Raw genomic sequence first — 24,525 nt, 5'->3', positions numbered from 1 at the left:
CTTCACACCTTGCATAGTGATTATGCTTCGTAGTTCATAAGGCACCCTCCCACATCCACACTGCACTCTAGGGTGGGGGCAACAGACTCAGAAAAATACATGGTGAGCTCTGATTTGAATCTCACCTTTTACTTCCTGATCAGGCCTCTTTGCATTATGCTTGCTGCCTGTCCAGTAAATGCTTTAATCTCTATTAAAAATTTTTTATTTTAATGTTTATTTATGAGAGAGAGGGAGACACAGAATCCAAAGCAGGTTCCAGGCTCTGAGCTGTCAGTACAGAGCCTGACATGGGGCTTAAACTCACAGATCGCGAGATCATGACCTGAGCTGAAATTGGACACTTAATCGACTGAGCCACCCAGGCTCCCCAGTGCTTTAATCTCTTTCAAGTACTTCCATGTACATCAGCTTCCTCACAACTCAATGGGGACACAAGGAAGATATCCCTACTTTACAAATAGAACAACTGGGGCACCTGGGTGGCTCAGTCAGTTGAGCGTCCGACTCTTGATTTTGGCTCAGGTCATGATCTCACGGTTCAGGAGTTCAAGTCCCACGTTGGGCTCTGTGCTTAGGGTGTTTGAGATTCTAAGTAAATAAATAAACTTAAAAACAGAACAAAACAAAAATCAAAAAGAACAACTAACATACTCAAATAATTAAGGTACTTGATGTGGTTTCTCAGCCAGGGTTCTCAACCCCTAGACTGTAGTTCTATACCAGATTTAGGTAATGCAAAGTCAGGGACACATAAAATCCTAAACACAAACCCATGATCCTCACAGGGGAGCAGCGGAATGATGTTCTTCCTAACCTACGTGGTTATTTTCATTCATCAGCATTCCCACAGAAAGGGCAAAAAGTCTTCCTTCCCCACCTTCCAGGATAGGTTTGAAGCAAACCTGCTGCTGTTCGCTGCTGCTTGAGATCTGTGGTCCTACAAAAACATCCATCTTTGGGAGTAAAAGCACTCGACTTATACCTATATCCAGCCTGGGGGCAGGTCAGTCAGTGACAATGAGGCCAATATTCTGAGAGTCTCTTAACAATATTAACTACCCAGGGACTAGAGAGGTATCAGCCTTAGCTACTGCAATATGTAGTTCAGTGAAGATACACAGACTTTGTCTCCCTGCGCCTCCCCCCGACCCCACTCCACCCCACCGCAGCCTCCTCCAAAGGGAGGGAAGGGTAGAGAGAGGTGAGGCATGTTAGATTTCATGAGATCACATTAAAGAATTCAGATAGCAAGAGGAGAGCTTTCTACAACTGAAATAGAAGGTGGTAGCAAATACAGGAGTGCTTCAGAACCAAGAGTTTTTCATTTCTTGGTTAACTGCCTCAGTCACCTTGATTGTTTAACCTGTGGAGACTGGTCTGATCTGAAAAACAAGTGAAAAGCCTCTTGATGGAAAGCAATTTCAGAACTGCAAGGAACCTGGCATATGCAACATACATAGCCTCCCAGAGGTCTACCCCAACACTCTCAGATCTAAATCCCCTCTTGGACTACAGCTCAGCAGGGCTGGGTGGGATTACCCTTCACCTGAAACCTAGCTGGTGTTCCCATCCACTACATAAAACCTTCTCCCGTCCATTGGAGAAAAGTGCTGCTGTCTCTGCTGCATTCACTTCTTTTCAAGGTCCCTGAGAGGAACGGGTCCAAGTCAAAACTTGGAGGAACCCTGTGGTCATCTCCAGAGCTTTTGCTCACCTTCCATGATGGAGATGTGAACAGCTCTTCTCCGGGTCCTAGGGACACTGCTCAGCCTTGGGCCATGGGTTATGGAGGGACAGCTGCGGCTGGGAACCATCCCTGCTCTGAGGTTAAATGAAAAGAGAACTGTGTTAATTCAGTGCACACAACAGATGGGATCAGGACTCAGAGTTGAGGAGTAGCTACTAGAATTGCCTGGGTCTGTTAAGTTTGTTTATTTAAAAAAATCTTAAAACTTTTTTTTTTTTTTTGTCTTTAGTCCCTGGATCCCCATCAGAGACACTGCTTCAAACTCATCCACCTCCTCATATCCCAGACCCACCTGAACCTTGCTTTAGTGTAGCAGTGGTGCCTCTCTTCTCTGGGCAGGATTGTCAGGGAGTAGAGCCCCAGGACTCCTGAAAATGTGCCTGAAAACCCATATGGCAGCCTCCTCTGACTGCTGACAGAGACTGCTGCTCCAAGGGGTGCCGTGTGAAGGCAGTAATAATGCTCCCGTTCCCAGAGGTCAAGCTGGTTGATGAACCCTAGCTGTCCTGGCTAATATTCTTTCTGGATCTTATTAGGTTTAGGAGATATGCAAGATGTACAGTTATACCTGAAGCAAGGATCTCAAAACTATTTTAGACCTAGTGAGACAGGACTGTGGGGTGATCCCTGGCTTTCTGTAATTGGTTGATTCCAGAAACAAGGCAATCTTGCATTTTGGACATGCCCTCCGTGGTCTATGGCCACTTTTAGGATATGGGAGGACACAGAGAAGTATCCAGGAAGGTGGTACTGGGTACTGTGCCCTCCCTCGTTCTTCATCAAGGCTCAGGGATACCAGGGTTAGACTGTTCCCCATGCTTTTAATGTTTATTTATTTTTAAGAGAGAGAGACAGAGCAGGGCAGGGGCAGAGAGAGAGGGAGACACAGAATCTGAAGCAAGTTCCATGCTCTGAGCTGTCAGCACAGAGCCCGATGCGAGGCTCCACGAACTGTGAGATCGTGACCTGAGCCGAAGTCGGACACTTAACCGACTGAGCCATGCAGGTGCCTAGACTGTTCCCCATGCTTTTAGCTGAGATGGGGAACTTTCCTATCGTGTTCTCCTTTCCCTTTTGTGAGCCATTGTGCCCAGAGTGGTCATAGTACTGGAACTGCTGCCTTTTTGGAGATTCTGAGATCTGAACTGCAACTCGTTTTGGGGGTAAGTCCCTGGCAGCCTACCTGTGTATTTCTGGTGGCTCCCGTTTGATCTTTGCACTCGACTCCATTACTTCCTTTGCAACTCGGCCACTATAAATAGTATAATAAAACAAACAGAAAGGGATTAGATGGTGTTCCAGCACTGGGCTCCTGTCTAAGATTTCAGATACTTTGGATGACTGGGCAATGGCCATTTTGGCCTAGTCCTTCCCAATGTTTAGGTCACTGAAAAAAGCTGGCTTGCTAGGTTAAGTTCTTACATGTCCTGATAGCTTAGCTTAGAGAACTATCTCTGGAGTCTTTGGTATCTTCCATTTTCATTTAGAAATGATTGCTCATTGTCCAGCATGTTCCAGAAATATTGCAAAAAAAAAAAAATCTTTAGACAGACATGAAAAGAATCACTGGTACAGTTCTTATTTCACTGCTGTTGTGAGGGCAGAAGAAGATATATATTTTAAGCCCTGCAGACAAACTGTGGCAGGGAAGGAAAGAAATAGTCAAAGGGTTAGGAGACAAGGAGAATTGGATAGAAACCTCAGGCTTTTTTGGAGGTTCCCAGTTCCTTTGTTCTCAAGGATAAGGACCACTGAGCCACTGTTCTCCAGAGAGGGGTCTACAAATAGGTCCATAACAGTTACTTACTGTCACTATTTACCTGTATCGAAACCGGCTCCCTTTAAAGAATAAATTGCTGCTGGACACTGTGCGGACTTGGCTTGACTTCTCCAGCCTGCAGCAAGGCAAAGTCCAGTGTGACAGATGGCCTGCAACTGCTTCATGGGCTAAGGCAGCGCATTCCCAGCTCCTTCCAAAGGCTACTTGAGGAAACTCTTCAGGAAAAGGACCTTCACAGTCTGGCTTGTCTCTGACTCTCCTTTAGGACCTGAGGGTTTGCTCACAGCCTCAGTGCTGGGGACAGTCATGTTGAAACCCATTTTCATGTCAGGAGAGCGAGGGCTCCCCAAGAGTGCTTCATGGGGTTGGCCAGGGGGACTGAGAATAAATGTTAGAGGTGATGGCCTGGGGGAATAATAGAATGCTGCCTGTCAAATCCCAGGACACTTGTTAGCAGTATGACCTTGGGCAAATTTCTTTTTCTTCCTTAGTTTTAGTTGTTTTATCTACAGGATGACGGAGCTGGGACTACTTGACCTCAGGAGTCCCTTCCAGTCCTAGTATTTGATGATTCCATGTCTGGGTAATTGTGGGCAGAGGAGAGAGTAGGGGCTGCCCTCCCTATTCCATTTCCCTCTTGGAGAGTCCTAAAGTAGGTTAGCATAGTAAAGACTCTAAGAAGTCCTGAAATGGACAAACTAGTTTAACTTTAATACAAGTTCCATCTTTTATTTGAACTTGGAATCATCCCTCTTCTCCCAGAATACCTATTAATATCACTTTCAAGGCTGTGGACAGCTGGTGTGGAGACTCTGGAAGACCATGGGCACTGTAAAATATCCTCTTAGGTGACTTCTTTGATCCCAGATGGCCCTCTCACCCTTAGATAAAGGAAGCTGAGCAGAGATGCCCAGAGTGAGGCCTCCCAACCCAACTGACTCAGCTTACAACATGCCCTGAGGTGCCTGTAGTGCTGATCTAGCCAGGAACTGATCTGGGTCTGAAGCCTCTGTCGTGAGCAGGCAGTCAGTATGTAGGGAGTTGTCCCCAAAATCCATGAATAGCAGTTCCTGGGAGACCATGTGCACCTGTCTCAGGGCTCTGTGAGTCTGTAAGCCTACTTGCCCTCCTGCCTGAACATGTCCTTGAGTCTGACCCGGCTTCTTTCAAAGCACTAGGCCAAAGGCAGTGCCAGGGATTTGTGTGTAAAACGTGCTCAGAGTGATGCCAAAGTGGCTGCTGCTAAGACTTGGCATAATTGGGGATCTGACCCAGGCTAGAGGCTTTTAACACTTACTAGAGAACATCAAGTAATCAGTAGAAATGTGAAAAACAGCCTCAGTTTCCAGTGTGGGTCTTGGTAGGGCTAGTTAGGTGTGGGGATTTGTTAACAGAACGACTCAAACTGAGTTTGGTCACAGGTTCAGAAGCACAGTTCTGTTCCCATGACACAAACAGAAAAACAAAGGTCTCCAAAAATGGTGCTGACATGTTTTCTTGGCTTCTCTCAGACAGCCATGGACTGAACAGGAGGGAAATTTGACCATGTGGCAGCCTTTTCTGAGTGTCCTCTTCTTTAAATGAAAGAAGCCGACTCAGATTATAATTCAGGCTGCCCATTCAGTTCATCCCTGATTCTGGTATCAAATGCATAGAAACTATTAAGCAATTCAGAAAGCCTGACCAAGAAACAGCCTCTGGAGCTGTGGCTCTAGATGAGGGAGGCCCAGTTCTGCCAGCCCACACCCCGTAGCAGCCAGCAGGCAGCAATGCCTTTCCCTGGGGAGGAGGATGGTGCCCCTCTAGCTCAGAGAAGTTCTTCAGGGTCCTGGAGGTTACTGGAGGGAGAACTATGGCTTGTCAGAGGCAGAATATACCACAAACTTTGTCTTATGTTTTCCTGATTAAGATCTAGCTTATTAAATCATAAATCATTGCATTCTATTTTAAAAACAAGACCAAGGGTTTTAGGGAAACAATTATCTGCCATCACCCCAGTTTCTCAATGGGCTATTTATTTGTTCCCTAATGCCTTTATAACCACTTTCTTAATCAAAGAAAATAGCACAGAAACCTCATATACTTTACAAATCCTGTGATAATCAAAATTCTTGCTTTTGCCCCAAAGCTGACTTTTCACTAACAGACAAGTCCTTGCCCTTCTTCCAGCTACACCACTCAGGCTCCTGGGCACTCTTTCTGTCACTGGCACTACCTCTGGCAGTGGCACACTGGGAAGTTCCGGCATTAACCCCAACTCAGCACTAGGGCACCCACTGGGGAGCAAGCCCCAGAGTTTCCCCAAGGCTTAGGGAATTGCCCTGGGCTGCACCTGCTGCTCCTTCATGAAGCGTTGTACTCTGGGCCTTCTATGGCTCTGAATGGCTCTGCAGGGCCAACCTGATTCAAGTCAGGTACCTGTGAGCTATTTTTGGCCCAAGCTTTGCCCTGAAAAGACCCCTCACTGCTTTGCCACTGGGAGCTGTGCAAGGACATCACAAAGTAGATCCCTCGGGTATCTCTGCTGAAACACATTCCTTGACCTCAGCTCTATCCATCCTGGGAGTACAGACATCCAGAAAGGGGTCTGTTTTATTAAGGAGTGCCAGCCTTGTCATCTTATGTCTCCTTTCTCAGTGTTTCTCAAATTTTCCTGCCCATGATTCCTCTAAAAAGTAGCTTTTATGACTCTGGCTCTGATAAAGATAGTCCCCATCACATGTGTCCACTCACTTGTAGAAGGCTTGATTCTCGATTCCACATTTCCAAAGGTGCTTGCATGCTTCTGGAGTTGGAGCAAAATATGTGAGAATAATTTTCTTTTCCTACAAAAAAATCCCACATAGAAACAGCTGAGCGCAGGTGGAGAAGCGAAGGATGAAGTAGGCCAGGACCCTGACCCCTGGGCTGTCTGAGGGCTCCCCAGGACTTCAGGAAGAGGTTTCAGATAGGGGAAGGGACTTCCTGGCAGCTGGCCAGTTGGACGAGAAGGCCTGCAGGACCCGCTGGGGCAGAGCTCAGTTCAATGACTAAGTTCACACTGGGCAGATCCAATCACAATAAGCCTCAGCTGCCACAGACTCAAAACCAAGAGAGCCCTCCACAGAGAAAGTGCTCCTGTCGTCTGCATTTTCTACTTCCTTTTAAAAAGTTGTTACCTTGGAATGCTCCTATAGAAGCAAAAAATCTTTCACTGTCTGCATTTCTTGGAGGTATGGAACCTCCGGGTGTCACTAGCATCCCTGAGGAAGTCCTGGGCTCCAGGGCCTGGCCATTTCTCCATCCCTCAGCTCCAGGTCTCTGCTTCTCATTCAGGTGGCTTAGTTCTAACCTGGATATGCCACTTTGGTTGAGCCCTGGCCATCAGAAACCACCCAGTGCCCCAGCCCTCCCTGAAGAGAAAGAAGCCAGCACTCACCTCTTTCTGACTTACGTATAAATAGAAAGTCTTTCCTTCAAATTTCAGCTTGGTCACCTCATTCCTACAAGCACAAAGAGAACACCTGTCACCTTGTCGTGGGCTGCTTGTTCACAGCTAAGTCTCGTAGATGCACAGCCCACCCTGACTGGAAGGGGCTCCAGGCACAGACACAGTTTTAGCCAAAATTAGAACTGAAACAAGACAGCAGCGCAGTGGCTTTAGAGAACAGTTGCTGAAACAGTTCAATCCACAGTTTTCTGGTCAATCACACCATAATAATAGGGTGATAGGAGGATTTCGGGCTCATCAACAGTGGCTGTAAAAGGGAAATGTTTGTATGGGAAGTAAGTCTAGGTTGAGAGGTCCCGGGCCATTTCAGGATTTGGTTCATAATGCAGGTGCATTATCTGGATGGGACTGTCAAATGTAAGATGCCACAGGTAGCTGATGAGGCCAAAGTTCAAGATACAGCAAATAATGAAAAACAATGCAACCAGGTTCTGAGGGAGTTGAGTCTTTCAGGTGACTGTGCCACTGGATGGAAAATGCAGTTTAATGCAAACAAATGTCAAACGATCTCAGGGAGGGGGGCAGGGCAACATACCAAAGAGAGAGAACAGATTACATGGAACAGTCATGCAGCGTACTGACCAGGAAAGGGGCTTAGGGGTTTTTGTAGAAAAATCCTTGAAGCCACCAGCCCAGTGAATGGCTGCAGTAAAAGAGGCAAACAGGATACTGGGGTACGTCACCCGCGGGACAGACACAAATCAGAAGAAGTGACATGGTTACTGTACATGGCACAGCTTAGACCTCACCTTCACATACTGCTCTCAGCCTTGGTTACATTTACAAAAAGGAAAAATGACAGGGGTCTTAGGCGGATGTCCCTGAGAGCCAGAGAACTAGGCCTTAGGATCGATCACTCCTTACTTCTCTTCCATTTGCCTGACATAGCTGCCCTTTGGAGCCTGAAAGCCCTCCTATCTCACTGGGGGTGGAGTCCTTATTTTTGTACCCAACTGGGACCCCCAAGAAGGTCTGATTAGGCCTATCTGTCTCTACTTCATTTCTTCCTCTTTGTAATTTCTAGGGAGATTTCCTCAATATCTTAGGAAGTAGCAGAAAGGTAGTGACAACCACATACCCAATTTACTACTGGCCAAAACTGAGGGGACAGAGGAAGGTCACTTGTTTCCTGGAAATCATGGGTGAGTAAGTATGAGAGCTCACAACTCTGACTACCAGTTCTGAGCTAATACAAGCACATGGTATACCTTCCTTGTTTGATTTCCCTCCCAATCAATCAGTCACCCTCATACACATACAGAATACAATAAATATCAATTGATTAATATGGAAAGGAACACACCGATCATCTAGGCTTCAACAAAAAGATAGGAAAGTGGGAGAGTTTCTATTGGAAGTGAAGTTGGGTTTTACATCTATTATTTTAAAATTGAGACACAATGAAAAGCAGACTTCCTGAAGAAGTGTGATATGAGAGAAGCCACAGAATGAAAAGTTTGTGGGAGAATCAGGTGAGCATCAGGGCTTCTGGATGGGGAAGGATACTTTAGGGACTCCAGGTCCCTGAACAGGTGTGTCCTACTTGTTTCTAGCTACACATGCCTCCTACCAGGGACCTCATGAGACAGGCAGCCTGGTCAGAGTGTGGGCCAGGATCTGGGCCATCTAAGGAACATCAGACAACCCAGCTATATCTAGGAAGCAAGGGTTCCTCACTGGGAGAGCGGTGCCCTGACCCTACTCATTGTCTTTTTGTGAAAAGTATTTTGTTGGACAGCAGACCCCAAATCCTCACCATTGTCACCCAGAGAGCACAGTGAGTGGGCCAACTTCAGAAGGCCTAGCAAACAGATGGGTTGGGGTGTACCCTTTTACTCAGTGCAGCAAACTGCCTTGTGAAGTGGCTGTTTTCCTGGGGGAATGGGACCTGGGTGGTCATGTCTGGCAGTAGGGGGTGGGGGGCAGTTTCACTAGCACTCTGGTTGATGATCAAATTACCATTGTGCACAAGAGCAATGGGGTTGGAAAGGTGGTGTTTGTCCACAAGCTTGGTGGGGGAGCTCAAGAGGACACAAGAAGATAGACACCTTGCAGCAAACCCCAGTAGAGAGCTCGCCAGGAAGCAGCTTTGTCCTCAGATTCCCCATCAGCTCTTCTGGAGAAGGCAAAGGACTGAAGACCGGAGCAAGCTTCCCCAGCGGAGCTCTGTTGGGTAAGGTAAGCCATTTGTTCAAGCCCATGGGAGGAGTTGGCCAGCTTAGACTCGGCAGTCTAAGGCCGAAAAGGTACAGAAATCACAGGGGCTTAGTACAACATACAGCATGTTCTGATGAGGCTGAAAGATGTTTGCATGGTCCAGAAAAGGGGCCTCCAGGAGAGCCAAATATCCATCAACAAGCCAGTCTGTGCTGCATCGGCTCCCAGATCCATTTAGAATAGACCCTGAACTCACAGGGTGGAGAGGAAGCAGTTCAGAGTAGCTTCAGCTGAGGTAGTGGCTCTTAGCTGCTAGAAATGGGAGTGGAGGAAGGGAGAGGGGAGCAAGGGTGGGGATGTGACTCCTGGAGGCTGAAGACACCTACAGCCTAAAGAGGGACAGAAGGGAGATAGAGCAGCATCCATGCTTGTACAGGCAGTGCCCAAAGTGGGGCTTGGCCTACGGAGGGTGCAGGATAACTTCTATCTGCCCCAGGGGTGAGCCCCTCCTTCTTTAGGCCAGTGGGTAAGGAAGGCAGCACCCATGCGGATGCAATGGCCCTCAGTGGGGGACAGTCCCAAGGACTTTGCTTCCCTAACATTGGCTGCAGCCCCAGGTCTTTCATCTTACCTAGAAATTACCCTCCACACTCTTTGTCTCTCTGGAGAGACTGTTGGCTCTCAGGAACACCCCTTTGGAAGAACAGGATCCCTAGGCAGAGACCACTACCTCGATCAGTTATCATTATGGACGCAAGGCTTTGGAGAGGGCTCAGAACCATAACTGCCCAATCACAGACAAAGGACGTGGGAACCATAGCCCTCCCCAGTTGGTGACGTATAAAAAGCCCATTTTGGAAATGAAGATACTCACCATTTAATGAAGTGGACCCTCTTGTTTCCTTGCAGAACGACAAACCCAAAAGGAGTGAAGGCCAGAAATGCAGCATTTCCTGACACATCCTGCAACACAGAAAGACCTCTCATCAGGATGACATAGGCATGTAGGTGAAAGGGCGAGAAACGCAGTTGTTCGTCAGTGATACAGGGGTAATGTTTGGGAGTAGGTCACAGAGGGAGGAGCACTTGGATATAACAGGCAAGCTACTCACCCTCCCTAAGCCTCAGTGCCCTTAAATGTAAGTTGTAACTAATCTTAGAAGGCTGCTGTGAATATCCAAAGAGAATGGCAAGCCCTCACACATTGTAAAATGGTGCAGTCACTTCGGAAAGTAGTTAACTTCTTCAAATTGTTAAAAAGAGTTGTTATACGGCCCAGCAGTTCCACTCCTAGGTACCCAAGAAAACTGAAGACACACATTCACACAGAAACCTGGATGTAAATGCTTATGGTAGGATTATTCATAACAGCCAAAAAGTGGAAACAATCTAAATGTCCATCAACTGATAAATGAGTGAAAATGTGGTGTATACATATAGTGGGATATTACTCAGCAGCAAGAGGGACGCAGTACTGATACCTGCTATAATGTGGATGAACCTCGAAAACATCGGGCTAGGTGAAAAAAGCCAGGCACAAAAGATCACATGTTGTAGGATTCCATGTGTATGAAATGTACAGAATAGGTACATCCACAGGGACAAAAGATTACTGGTTGCCAGGGCTGTGGGGAAGGGGAGATACATAGGGAGCGACAGCTAATAGATACAGGTTTCTTTTTTGGGGAGATGAAAATGTTTTAAAGTTCATGGTGGTAATTGCATAACTCTGTTACTAAAACTAAAACTACTGCATTACACACTTTAAAAGGATGAGTTTTACCATATGTGAGTTATATCTCAAAAAAGTTGTTGAGAGACAGAGAGAGAATGAATGGCGGTTATTATTACAATGGCCCTACACACTGGGCTCCCTCACAAAGTTTAGCTAAAGAAAAGATATGAAGCAAGCAGCTATGGGGAATAGCCACGGTCAATCCTGTGGTGCCTGAACCATCAAAGAGGCCTCCTGACCACTGGTCACTATCAGTTTGTACTGGTTACTCTCAGTTTGTAAATACCAGGCTTGAGGTTCTGCTGAGCCAAGAGGGGAGAAGCTGTCTCACATAGGAAATGAGTGCCATGTGGCACAAAAACAGACACATAGACCAATGGAATAGAATAGAAACCCCAGAACTAGACCCACAAACGTATGGCCAACTCATCTTTGACAAAGCAGGAAAGAACATCCAATGGAAAAAAGACAGCCTCTTTAACAAATGGTGCTGGGAGAACTGGACAGCAACATGCAGAAGGTTGAAACTAGACCACTTTCTCACACCATTCACAAAAATAAACTCAAAATGGATAAAGGACCTGAATGTGAGACAGGAAACCATCAAAACCTTAGAGGAGAAAGCAGGAAAAGACCTCTCTGACCTCAGCCGTAGCAATCTCTTACTCGACACATCCCCAAAGGCAAGGGAATTAAAAGCAAAAGTGAATTACTGGGACCTTATGAAGATAAAAAGCTTCTGCACAGCCAAGGAAACAACCAACAAAACTAAAAGGCAACCAACGGAATGGGAAAAGATATTCGCAAATGACATATCGGACAAAGGGCTAGTATCCAAAATCTATAAAGAGCTCACCAAACTCCACACCCAAAAAACAAATAACCCAGTGAAGAAATGGGCAGAAAACATGAATAGACACTTCTCTAAAGAAGACATCCGGATGGCCAACAGGCACATGAAAAGATGTTCAGCGTCGCTCCTTATCAGGGAAATACAAATCAAAACCACACTCAGGTATCACCTCATGCCAGTCAGAGTGGCCAAAATGAACAAATCAGGAGACTATAGATGCTGGAGAGGATGTGGAGAAACGGGAACCCTCTTGCACTGTTGGTGGGAATGCAAATTGGTGCAGCCGCTCTGGAAAGCAGTGTGGAGGTTCCTCAGAAAATTAAAAATAGACCTACCCTATGACCCAGCAGTAGCACTGCTAGGAATTTATCCAAGGGATACAGGAGTACTGATGCACAGGGCCACTTGTACCCCAATGTTCATAGCAGCACTCTCAACAATAGCCAAATTATGGAAAGAGCCTAAATGTCCATCAACTGATGAATGGATAAAGAAATTGTGGTTTATATACACAATGGAATATTACGTGGCAACGAGAAAAAATGAAATATGGCCTTTTGTAGCAACGTGGATGGAACTGGAGAGTGTGATGCTAAGTGAAATAAGCCATACAGAGAAAGACAGATACCATATGGTTTCACTCTTATGTGGATCCTGAGAAACTTAACAGGAACCCATGGGGGAGGGGAAGGAAAAAAAAAAAAAGAGGTTAGAATGGGAGAGAGCCAAAGCATAAGAGACTGTTAAAAACTGAGAACAAACTGAGGGTTGATGGGGGGTGGGAGGGAGGAGAGGGTGGGTGATGGGTATTGAGGAGGGCACCTTTTGGGATGAGCACTGGGTGTTGTATGGAAACCAATTTGTCAATAAATTTCATAAAAAAAAAAAGAGAGAAATAGGATTGCATAGCTACCAATGAAAAAGTAACCAGAAAAAAAAAAAAAAAAAAAAAAAAGGAAATGAGTGCCATGAGGGCCAGGCTGGCATGGGGCACAGAAAGCAGGTTGATGGATTGTGCTCTCTCTGAGGAACTTTTTTTGCAATAGGGACCTGAGGGGAGAAACTGCTCTGTCAGTGTGTGAATGTGCTCAAGTGGCCAGAAAATTATGCCAGGATGTTGGTCAAACGTGCATGTAGGACATTTGTGTGAGCCATAGCTCATATGGTGCAATAGGGTCAGGCACCTAATATGAGGCATCCAAGTGGGGGCTATGGCTGTCAGGCTTTCCTAGTTTTTCCCACTTTCAAGTTTTGGCTTCTTGGCATACATACTCAGTCTGATCAGGTCTAAGAATAAAAAGCAGGCCTGGGCAGGGCCCCACGAGCCTTGACCCAAAGAAGAAATGCAGTTTTGTCTTAAACCTCTTTAGAGTCAGGTTCCGGGTATGAACATCTGGGCCCAGGGAATAAATTAAGTATATGTTTTGCAAACATTTCCACTTAATGTATTGTTAGTATTGTCCTTTCCTCAGGGTCTATTGTGACCCCGACACTTGGCTGCAAGCACAATGTCCTTCAACCCAGGGGCAACAGCAAAAAGCTGTTTAAAAATAACCTGAATGGAGATACTGTGAAGCCACAGGGCTGGTTTTCCTCCTGCCTGTCATCAGTCCTTGGTGGTGGTTATTAATACCTGAGTGCCAGCACTGCACAAAAACATGGTCCCTGGCCAGGGCACCCATGCTAACCCAGCAGGTTTGCCTATGTTGGATACATCTGCCCACTGTGCAGTCAGGACCCAATGAAGTCCAGGAAAAAAGACAGAGACTTGAGAGGGTGGAAGCCTTGCCTTATTCATAATCACAGGACAGGCTCCAGGAAATATTTATCAGATGAATGTGTAAGACAAGGAGGTGGGCCAGAGGGGCTGGGGGTAGGGGAGTACACATGTGAGCAAAAACAGGAGAGGAAGGCACAGGTGCAGTGGAGGTAGGGAGGGCAATTTACAGTGTCTTACAGTGTCTAGGAAAGGCCTAGAAAGAATGGGTGGAAGGATGGAAAGAAAGGGTCAGGTCAGCAGAGGACTGTGGGTGGCTAGAAATACTGGGTAAGGAATAGGGAGGGGAAGGGCTCCACCTGCTTCTTGCACTCCTGACCCACGTGGGTAACAGGGCAGAGGAGCACCTGTGCCGTGACCATAGCGTCATGGGTCCTGTGTCAGGCCACGCAGACCCAGGCTCTGGCTCGGCCCCTCACTGCCTGTCCCTTCATTTCTCCATGTTTCACATTCCTCATTGTAAAATTAGGGTTGAGAACAATATCTACGTCTTAGGTTGTGCTTAGTAGGCACTCAGTACATGCTAGGGGTCGTGTTGTTAATATGAGTTTGTTACACTTAATACAAAATCTTTTTTTTTTTTAAATGTAGTATTTTACTATTTTTCCTGACACTGATGGATTTAATTTTTGCTAGTTAAGAAATGAGGGTGTGGGAAGTTGAGGTAGAAAGAGAGAAGTCACTCAATGTTGGGGGTCCATGGAGAAGGGGGATTTGGGTGATCCATTTGGGATTTGGGGTAAAAGTGAAGCGGGCAGAAGAGGAAGGAGACAAGCTGTGACAGATTCCTGAGGGTCGTCCCAGTGACAGGCCTCTCTGGCCATAGCACAGAGGGTCCTCCCACAAGCTGGGAAGAACTGGCCAGGCTGTCTGTTGGCACTGTCCATCTGCACCGTCCAGACACCTCAGGGCTGGCCTCTGGGTGAAGGCAGGTGTTGGAGTTAAAGGGGGAAAAGCCTCTCCTGACCAGACTGACTGATTCAGAACAGGGAGCAAACTGAGAATAAACCCCAATCAGATGCCACATCATTCCGGTAAGTAATAATAGCACCTTGAGCAATCCCAATCCAGTCTCTCACATGGAGAGATCAGTTTTTCAAACTGCTTCCAATGCAATGTTGTGGATGAGGGCTGCTGCAAAGCTGGGCACCTGTGTGTCTACAGGGGCCAGGGCAGCTGGAAGGTTTGCTTCTTATCTGTGGCATGTGAGGAGCAGGCCCTGGAATTACAGAGAAAAGCCTCACATCTGTACCAGCACAAAAACACAAACAGGCAGCCACGTAGACACCTTCTCCAGAGCCTTCCCAGTTTCTTCCACTAACATGTTATTCTCATGGGATTTGTGTGCAAAGGACAAGTTATATGACAAGAAGAGAAGGAAATGAGGACGAGGAGAGATGTGACACAGAAAGTGGTAACCTGTTCCTCAGATCTTCCGTGTTATCAAGTTGGAGGCTATCTTTCCTCTTTGTTCCCTTCCCATCCCAACGAGATCAGGACCCACAGGACTGAACATTAATGGATCCGAAAGGTGGAATAAAAATTTGTGTCTTGATAGCCACACAGCAGATATTGCCAGCCCATTGTACATCAGATAATGGTCTAAAGTATTTGGTTCACTTCTACAGTTGTGAGGTACGAAATTCATTTTCAGTTTTGTTTTTTTTTAATTTTTTTTTCAACGTTTTTATTTATTTTTGGGACAGAGAGAGACAGAGCATGAACGGGGAAGGGGCAGAGAGAGAGGGAGACACAGAATCGGAAACAGGCTCCAGGCTCTGAGCCATCAGCCCAGAGCCTGACGCGGGACTCGAACTCACGGACCGCAAGATCGTGACCTGGCTGAAGTCGGACGCTTAACCGACTGCACCACCCAGGCGCCCCAATCATTTTCAGTTTTTCATCCTTGTAGAAAGAGCTTCATTCTTGGCTTAGGAATTTAGCCTAGCTTCTTATTTACTCTGTGACTTAACTTCTCTGAGACTCAATTTCCTCATTTCTCAAACGAGGGCCATAATACATACTTTAAGAAATACTGCTTCTTTCTGATTTTAGGGTGATGGCCTAAATAACTTATTGCCAAGACATGGCCAACAGTGGTTTTTCTTGGAGGGGCTGGATTTGCAGAGTCCTTTCACATGTTCAAGTAGAAACCACCATGAAACTCGACATGCATCAGTTCGATGTCGTCAAAGGCTCACCCTAAGATGATAGCTCTGCCCAGAAAAGGATTTTTGGAAATCACAGCAACTAATTGGTTCTGGGAAGTAGGGACATCTGGCCACCTTTGCCCAGTCCCCATGGGTTCCACCTCGGGATACAACGAAGCAGCCTTCTGTCTACTGCTGCCCTGGAGGACATCCTGGGTATGCCAGAGTCAGAACCAGGGCATTCTTTCGAGACCATCCAATCCCCTCTCTGGAGTATGACTTAAACTAATTCGATATGGGTAGATGAAACCTCTATTTTAAAAACCTCAGGGAAGAAGATTCCACATGGTCTTCCACACACTTACACCCATCCCTGAAAGCTTATAGCTAGGAACCTTACGTTAAATCAGTCATGAAAATCACCCAGTTTTAGTATACTTAAACATGGTCCCAAGAAACTACATAGAATGGAAATTAGGCAGCCCTTTAAGAGCCTTGGCATCACCCCATGAAAGATCAGAAATGGAAATCTTGGCATATACTTGCCATGTAAGTGGCTTTAGTCAAGTTCTTCATCTCAGCAGTAAGCCCACCATTCTCTGTACAGTGCAACCAAGAGGGGCCCACTGGGGGATGAGGGTTAGTCATCACCAATCCTTCTTTCGTCTGTTTCTCTGAGGTCAGAGGCAACTTGTCAAGATGGGGAAGGGAGTTTATTTAGAGAGGAGCCTAGGTGGCTGATTATGAAATTAATGATCCTATTTAAGGTCAGAGGAATGAAGCTGTAATTTTATTTGTATGGTTGCTCTAACCTAGATCCTGCTGAAATCAATTTTCTCCTGGTCTGTACAGGACAGACATAAAGTCACTTGGTGAACTTACGTTAAATTTTTCTACGGTGATTTCAGTAGTGTTGTAGGTCTTCTACCAGAGTTGGTAGTGAGTCCTGCTTTGTTCCTAAATAAATGCCATCTCCCCAGAAGGAAGACCAGGAATGGTAACTGAAAAAGCACAGCACTGAGGTGTTCAGACAGCCCTGGGTTCGAGTCTGAGTACTGCCCTTACCAGTAACTCTGGACATGTTAGTTGGTCCCTCAGAGTCTCAGTGTTCTTATCTTGAGGACAAGAACATCTTCTTGGCAGTATCATTATAAAGATGAAATGAGATCGTATATGTAAGTGCCTGGCATCTGCAGGCTCTCAGTAGATGGCACCTTCATGACTCATGATAAGGCTGGGTACAGGCTGGGTGTCTGATGGGTCTGGCTACTATATAAACCTCAAGAGGGTAAGAAGCCACAGTCTGGGCCTACAGGAGATCCAGGGCAAACAACCAGTCCCAGGGGCTCCAGGAAGGAACAAGATGGTAGCTCCTGAGGTTGGAGAGGTATCAGAGCTGGAACAAATGCAGCACTGGGCTGCCAGGGGTTTGCTCCAGTCTCCTGCTCTAGGCTGCAGGCTTGGTCTTCTGGGGGCTCCTGTCAGGAGGAGATGGGGTCTGAGGGGAGATGCAGAGAGCTCAGGACAGCGTGTGCAAGTTCAGAGCCTGGGTATTACTGTAAGCCAGCCCGCTGCTGGAGCCCTCTGCCTGTCCCACCCAGAGTCGGTAGGGATCTTGTCTTCCCGGTCCCAGGGCCAGACAAGGACACTTTGGGCAGAAAGAAACCATCAGTGTGGACAGGAAGAACAGCAGCTTCTTAATCAGTCCAGGAGAATAGAGCCCAGCTGAAGCCTTGTTCTACTCTCATTTAATTATCAAAACGATTCCTCTTCTTCTATCCTCCCTAGGGCTGTGTGTCCCAGATTCCCTGGGCCCAGTAATTGCCTCTCTGTTAATAGAAATCATCGGTATTTATTACACTGAGTGCTCCAGCTTATTTCAGCTCTCCTTGTAGCAACATTAAGGGGAGTGCCTAGTAGCATATCACCAAAGTAACCCTACTTAATGACAAGAGTAAAGGCTCCTGAACCGTCCTTGCTCAGCAGGCCTAAGGAAAGCATGAGCTGCAGTTCAGTAGAGACAAGCTGAGGGACCCTGTGTGGGGTCTGCAGCAGGGTCCTGGCTCTGGGTGAGCAAGAAGTATAGGGCCTGGAAACCAGGGATTGGAAGCCCAGTGCAATGATCGTGCCCACCATCTCCCCAGGGGGAGTCTCCTGGGGGCTTCTGTTCCTCCTAGATATATAACAACGGGGAAGTGACTTGAGTTCAAATTCTTGTTCTACTGCTCAGGGCCTTGTAAATTGTCTCCTGGAGCTTTTGTCTTCTTACTTATAAGCCAGGAAGAGTAAGGTCCACCTCCCAGGGCTGACAGGATTAAATGAGAAAATAACGTGAAAGGATTCCAGGGGGTCTGCCATGGAAGGCATGCCACAAATGTTTGTTCCCTCCTTCCTTCTTTGAGTTGATGCCGTGGGGATGGAATGATGTGAGGGACTGGGCCTCACACAGTGCCTGGCATTAATAGGGGTTTCTTCCTGCAGCCTCTTCAGCCTCTGTGTCCAATAATGGGCAAACTCATCACAGATGGGGATGAGCCAGGAGCCCCACAGTCCTAGGGTGCACATGGACTTGGGCTGGACACCAGGCTGGCTGCCACTGTAGCTTACAGACCCACTTAGGCACATAGGTGGAGAATCCCACCCACCTCTGCTCAGTTGTACTCAGGTTCACTGTCTACCATCTATCTGCCCACTCTGCTGTCAGATGTCAGCCTCACCCAGGGACACATCTCTGAAAAGGTGGGTGCCCTGTGTGGCCTAAAGGGGCCCAGGCAGGTTTGGAGGTGACCTGGCACCTTATGATAAAGATAGCTGTCTCTAGGCAGCTATGGCTTTTAAGGTCCTGAAGTGACTCAGCAGTTCGTGGAGCACAGTCACTGAGTACCTGCTGTGTACTTTCACACAGGTGAGGAAAGCAAGGCTCAGAGAAGCCTGTGAGGGCCTCAGAAAGCAAGAGATCAGTGCTGGAGCCAAGGTCAGCTGACTATGAAGCCCTCTTCAGTCCTATGCAGGCCCCCTACCGATGGTATCTGAGCAATTAACGGAGGTTAAACTATATCTGTCATGCAAGGGCAGTATTTAGGAAGCTTTGCTAAATCATTTGTAAATAACTATGCATCATCTTTCTTTTTTTTTTTTTTTTTTTTTTTTTGGTACGAACAGGCATAAATGTGTTTTCTGACAGTGCTGGCCCTCCTCAAGAACACAGGGGTTATCTGGTAGTAGGCTGTGCTGGTGAATAGGGAACTCTGTGGGGTGGGAAAGGTGACCAGGGTTTCTAAGTTGCCAGAATGTTCTAAAAGTTCCTATTTGAAGTTTCAGCATAAAATCCTATGTAAGTACAAGTCACCATCACCTTAGCAAGAGGGTAAGGGATATGCAATTCTGCCCCTACATCACTGGATTCCTTGCTTTCTATTCTGCTCTTTTAATTTTTTTGGAAACTTCTAGTGTTCCCTCACCTATTAGGAAGAAATGGTCAATGCCCACCTGCTCCCATGGGATACTGGCTCCTTCAGATCAGTTTCAGAATCTGGTGGTACTGGTGCCTCTCCAGTACTAGAAAGAGAGGCAAAAATCTGGGGACACTGAGGCAAAGACCGGGAGTGTCAAACCAATTGGGATGTGGAGATGAAGTGGGGAGACACAGCCAGAGAGAGAGGAAGAGGCCATGTGTCTCCGCTGCTCTCCACAGTGACTGTGGCTGCTTAAGCTCTTCTCCAGAATGCCAGACACATGTGAGCAATTACAGAGGTTTCCTCTGGGCAGAGCCTCCCTGGCTGGTTCCTGTCTCACCCTCCCAGGCGCATAATGGAATTAAATGCTACTCCACTGCAGTTCCGCGCAGTGACTTACGCTATTGCAGTCAATAAAATCCGCTCTTGGAAAGAAACTAGATTACAGGTCAGGGAAGGGTGGGCAGTCCGCTGAGCGGCCTCTGATCATTCCCTGTGGGGGGACTTCCACATCCTCTCTCTTCATTTCCACCAAATTACCCACTGCAGCCAAAGTGGGGCCTCAGCTTTGGATTTGTTATTTAGATTGACTTTGCCTGGGACCCTCCGACATTGATGTGGCACCACAAAATTATGCAGCATGGAAGCCAGGGGAGTTTCCAAGAGGAGATACATTTTTTTTTTTCTGGTATCTGTCACTAAAAGAGCCAATCAACCAGATCCTGAAGGTGGATGGTGCAGGCATGTGCTTCTTCCCTGCCTGTTGCCCTTGGGAGGAGGCAAAGTCAGTGGTCTCAGACCACAGGGGTCTTACCTTACATGGGTGAGGGTCTACTCCATACGTCTCCAATGTCTGTGCTTTTCTTAAAAAGTTCAGCTCTGATGTTGCTGGTGTTTGACCACTGGAATAAAAGGAAATGAGATGATTTCAGGGTTTCCTGTTCTCTTAGATTCCTGAGGTAAACTTTCCATTAAGAAGCGTTCAGGGTGGGGTGCCTAGGTGGCTCAGTCGGTTAAGCGTCCGACTTCGGCTCAGGTCATGATCTCACAGTTTGTGGGTTCGAGCCCCGCATCGGGTTCTGTGCTGACAGCTTGGAGCCTGGAGCCTGCTTCTGATTCTGTGTCTCCCTCTCTCTCTGCCCCTCCCCTGCTCACGCTGTCTCTGCCTCTCAAAAATAAATAAATTAAAAAAAAAAAGTGCTCAGGGTAAGCCTTACAGTCCAATTTTCCCATAGTGTGTGCTCCCTGCCCTATTCTAGTACCAGTTTCAGAGACTCCTGTCTGGGGTCAGAAACTCAGATGTCCTCAGACTGAGGCCAGCTACATAATAAATGACATGGGGTGTACAGTAGGGAGTGGTGGGGTTGGGGTCACTATGGCAAGCTGGGAAGTGCTACCCCATCTAATGAGGGCAGCTGCTCCTCAGCTCTAAGACTAGTCCTGTGGGAATGCAGGGCTGAGCACCGCTGGATGTGCTTTTCAAAGAGCAGTCAGAGATACTGATTTCTGTGTACTATTTCTCAATTTTAAATACTCCGGGGGCAAACAAAACACACTTGTAGGCTGACTGCAGGCCATGGGTTTCTTGTCTTGACTTATGACTGAAATACAAAGCAGAGACCTGTATATCTTGCTGGTGCTGCCCAACCCTCTTCCTTTACCAGCAGGGAACATGGGAATGGGTGAAGAGACACAGCAGGAGACAGTGCTGAGCTCCCCAGACCACAATAGCGGTCTGTCTGTCCATGGGGTGATGACTGTGAAAGGAAGAAAGCACCTCTGGTGCCCAGTCATCTGAGGAAGGGGTCTCTAGCATCATTCCCTTCCCAGCTACCTCATGAGTAGGTCCTTTCATGAGCTCCACACAGAACAGGTGGCAGTGTCTCCTTGGCTGCCCTCAGGGTCTGGATCCCTGGTGGAGCAGACACAGTCCTGCAGATGTTGGGTAGGTTTCAGTGTGAGGAGGGGTGGGCAATTTGTCAAGTCAACAGTGACTCCGATGGCTGGTGGGTGGGACTGAGCTGCTCATGTCTAAGTTCATTATTTGTCTTGAGTAATACTGGTAAGTGCAGGAAGACAAGGAGGTGCAGGCCAGATTCTCCCTAGTGTCCCTCTGGATGGGTGTCAATCAGCACATTTATGTGCAAGTCTCCATGTTGCTTGTGTAAAATCTACCAAGAAATACATTGCACAATCTGGGCCTTCCAGGAGCTCATGTTAGAGTTGGAGGAAGGAAACACACATTTCCACATGCTAGTGATGCAGCCAGCCCGTGCAAGTAGGCATTATGTTGACTGCAGATTCCTACATCTGCCAGAGCACCTGAGGTGCAGAGAAGGTGCCTGGGAAATGTTTGTGAGGCAGACAGAACGCTGGGCACCAGGGGCAGCTGAGAACCACTGCCCCTTCCAGGGAGCTTCTTCATTCCCTGTCTGGAAGCTGGAAGATCTTGTGGGCTCCATCCAGTCCTGGAGTTGGCCCAAACCTCCGGGGCCCTCAAAGTGGGCATCATTTCCTGGGGGATCCCTGTCTCCTACTAGGTTTCTGGATGACTGTCCCCACTGCTCTCACACCTCCTAAAACCCTCCTGGCATCTCCTCTTGGCTGTCCCAGGACTGCCCTGAAGTCTCCTTTGAACAAACCATGAGCCTTCTCAAAGGTCGATGTTTGTTCTGACCTTTACCACAAGGGGCCGCTGTTTCCCTAACAGTGATGGGAGGAGCCCTCCAGCTTTGGCAAGGACACACCAGTACTGGGAGAGGGATGGGGCTGGAGAAGGATGGAGAGCTGCTAGGATTCTACCTCTGTTAGGTGTCTCCATTCCCCTGGGAGGGAGGGAGCCAGTCCCTGCCACACGCTCTGGGCAGGTGGTCTGCTTGCAAAGGCTAAGGAGGCTTTAGGGACATAATTGTTGGTAGAATATTCTGAGTGTAAGTGAGGATTTTGTGTTTTGGGGTGGGGGAGCTCAGGGAGTCAGGGTAGGAACTAGTTTAAACTTAATATTAACGCTAGAAATGTCTTTCCCCCCACTTTGGCATTATCCTTCCCCAGAAAGGTAGTTACACCAACATTGACAAAGATTTCTAAAAATTGTAATGTACTAATATGTTTTATTTTACAGTGCTACAGTGTATATGGCCTTTTTCTTCATAGTTTATCAGTTTGGGGTATATGTGCTCCAGAATGCCACACAAAGTAGAGCCCATACACTCTATTGTTGCCTTTTTTTTTCTTTAAATCAATCTTTGTAGAAAATCCTATTTCACGTGGGTGAAAGGACACGTTAATGCTATTTTATGGAATGTGGCATATTCTGAAAAAACTAAGAATCTGAGGAGGACAAGCCCCTGCTTCCAGCCTCTTCTCTGCCCTTTCCTTCTGTGCAGTGCTGTGGGGTTGAGTGAGGCAGTGCTGAAGACACAGCCCCTGAACCAAGAGCTCTCAGGGCACCCCCAGTGTTCATGAACTAGGCCAGCTCTGCACAGTCCCATCCCCTGACCCAGAAGCCACCTATCACACTGTCACAGACTGAAGGCAGAGGCTTCCCCATGTTTCATATGCCTCCTCTCACTTTTTTCTCTTCTGCTGTTTATGTTTTTTTTTTATTTTCCCCAGTCCGTGCTTCTTCCTCTGTCTCATCATTTATCTTAGTAACATGAATACTTTTCAGAGGCCAATCTCTCTCTGTTTTCCTTACAATACAATGTCCCTCTTGCCCTTGGGCTTCAGCCTACTCTATAGGGCTTGGGGTTGTGCTGTCAGTGCAATGCTGAAAATGGTACATCCTGGAGTCAGGATGCAGCATGGGGCTTGTATGCTCAGGCTGTGGGGGACAGAGTGTCCTGAGCCTCAACTGAGTATCACATACCTGAGTTCTGTCTTGTGAATCTCAGCAATTTTCCTTTCCAGCTTCTCTGAATGTTTCGGGAAAAACTGGAACTTGGAGCTGTAGCCTTCAGGGTGTTTCCCTGGGTCATAATCCCCAATCTCCGCTTGCAAAAGGAAAGCAGAGTAAAACAGTTGTGGAGGTAGGTAAATCAGCACTGGTAAAGCAACAAGAGATGAACACACAGAGCAAAAGCCAAAGCACACACCACATTTCCAAAGAACAGTGGATCTTGAGTGTGGCTGTGGGTTAGATGGAGGGTGTGCTCCTCGGAAGAAGCATAACCCACCTTTGTTTTCCCAGATGTGCACCCTGGGGTGATATCAAGTCTAAGCAGAGATACCAGAGCCAAGCCTGTATTCTGTGGTCACCACAAGTAAACATCCAAAAGAAAAGCAGAAGCTTGCATCACGGTCTTTATCTATTCAGGCTTGAGAAAAGGTCCTGGGATCATAGCTCTTGGTGGCAGCACAAGAAACCGAGCTGCATCAGGAAGAGAGAGCCTCTTGGGCCTGAGCCAGATCAGAAGTCTAAAGTGTCAGTTTTGAGGATTTTAGCAGGGACACATTGATGAATGAGCTATGACCCAAACTCAGAACTCCACTCTCAGTCAAAATCAAATCAAATCAAATCAAATCAAGTGAATATATTTGAGTAAATATTCATTGAGGGTGCCACTGACCAGGTGCCACGCCCCTCTGAGAGAACCTCAAGAGTAGAAGACTGAAACTGGTCTTTGAGTTCTGGAGCACCAGGTCCTAAGGCTGATTTCCTAGCTTCCTGCATGGGGTGCTGTTTCTCCTCTACCCATGTAGAGAGAAAAAGAGTCCTTCCCTAAAGCTGCCAGGATCTCAGATCAGTGAGATTTCCATAGGGTAGTGTGGTGGGCCCATGACGCTCTCCACAAAGCAGATCAGAACCCAGTCCTCTGCACAGGAAGGGCTCCACAGGGAACATCGTGCCTATGTTAGGAGAAAGTATGTTAGAAGTGCCAGCTGCTTTGTATTTGTCCTTTCTCCTTCGTTAGTGAGAACCACAACCAGGGCCTGTGCGAAATCTTGAGGGGAGAATAAATATTAAGAGGAAAATGTGCCCTCCTCTCACAGCTGAATGTTGTACTTGTGCACAAAGCTACTCATTGTGTCTTCCAAATTACTTGGGAATTTCTATCGTTCTGCAAGAGACTAAAAGCTTCCCTGGACCTACAGTCCAGAGTGACCTTGAGCCATGAAGTCATTTATTATGATTTTATTTAGAAAGCTCCAAGTAGAAAACATCAATATTGGACATCAACTACTTTTTTTTTTTTTTTTTAGAGATTTTCTTTTTTTTAAATTTTTTTTTCAATGTTTTTTATTTATTTTTGGGACAGAGAGAGACAGAGCATGAATGGGGGAGGGGCAGAGAGAGAGGGAGACACAGAATCAGAAACAGGCTCCAGGCTCTGAGCCATCAGCCCAGAGCCTGACGCGGGGCTCGAACTCACGGACCG

General features: G+C 47.0%; 1 protein-coding gene across 6 annotated transcripts in view; it reads right to left on the bottom strand.

Annotated features, from left to right (window-relative positions):
* The window catches only part of FRMD5 (FERM domain containing 5), a 335,210-nt gene that overhangs the window by 9,629 nt on the left and 301,056 nt on the right, over positions 1–24,525 (bottom strand). For 4 of the 6 annotated variants that reach the window (XM_043555556.1, XM_043555560.1, XM_043555558.1 and 1 more), the window contains exons 6-13: positions 23,016–23,139; positions 19,962–20,049; positions 10,052–10,140; positions 6,949–7,012; positions 6,264–6,355; positions 3,571–3,645; positions 2,934–3,002; positions 1,718–1,824 (exon numbers count right to left, since the gene is read on the bottom strand). In XM_043555556.1, the coding sequence (XP_043411491.1) occupies positions 1,718–1,824; positions 2,934–3,002; positions 3,571–3,645; positions 6,264–6,355; positions 6,949–7,012; positions 10,052–10,140; positions 19,962–20,049; positions 23,016–23,139 (708 nt within the window). Of the gene's footprint in view, positions 1–1,717; positions 1,825–2,933; positions 3,003–3,570; positions 3,646–6,263; positions 6,356–6,948; positions 7,013–7,602; positions 7,690–10,051; positions 10,141–19,961; positions 20,050–23,015; positions 23,140–24,525 lie in introns of all 6 variants that reach the window. The other 2 variants (XM_043555561.1, XM_043555557.1) reach the window with 2 other exon arrangements.

This window comes from Prionailurus bengalensis, chromosome B3 (assembly GCF_016509475.1).
Source record: "Prionailurus bengalensis isolate Pbe53 chromosome B3, Fcat_Pben_1.1_paternal_pri, whole genome shotgun sequence".
Lineage (NCBI taxonomy): Eukaryota > Metazoa > Chordata > Mammalia > Carnivora > Felidae > Prionailurus > Prionailurus bengalensis.
The sequence above is the reverse complement of the archived record's forward strand: the minus strand, read 5'-3'. Positions and strand labels throughout refer to the sequence as shown.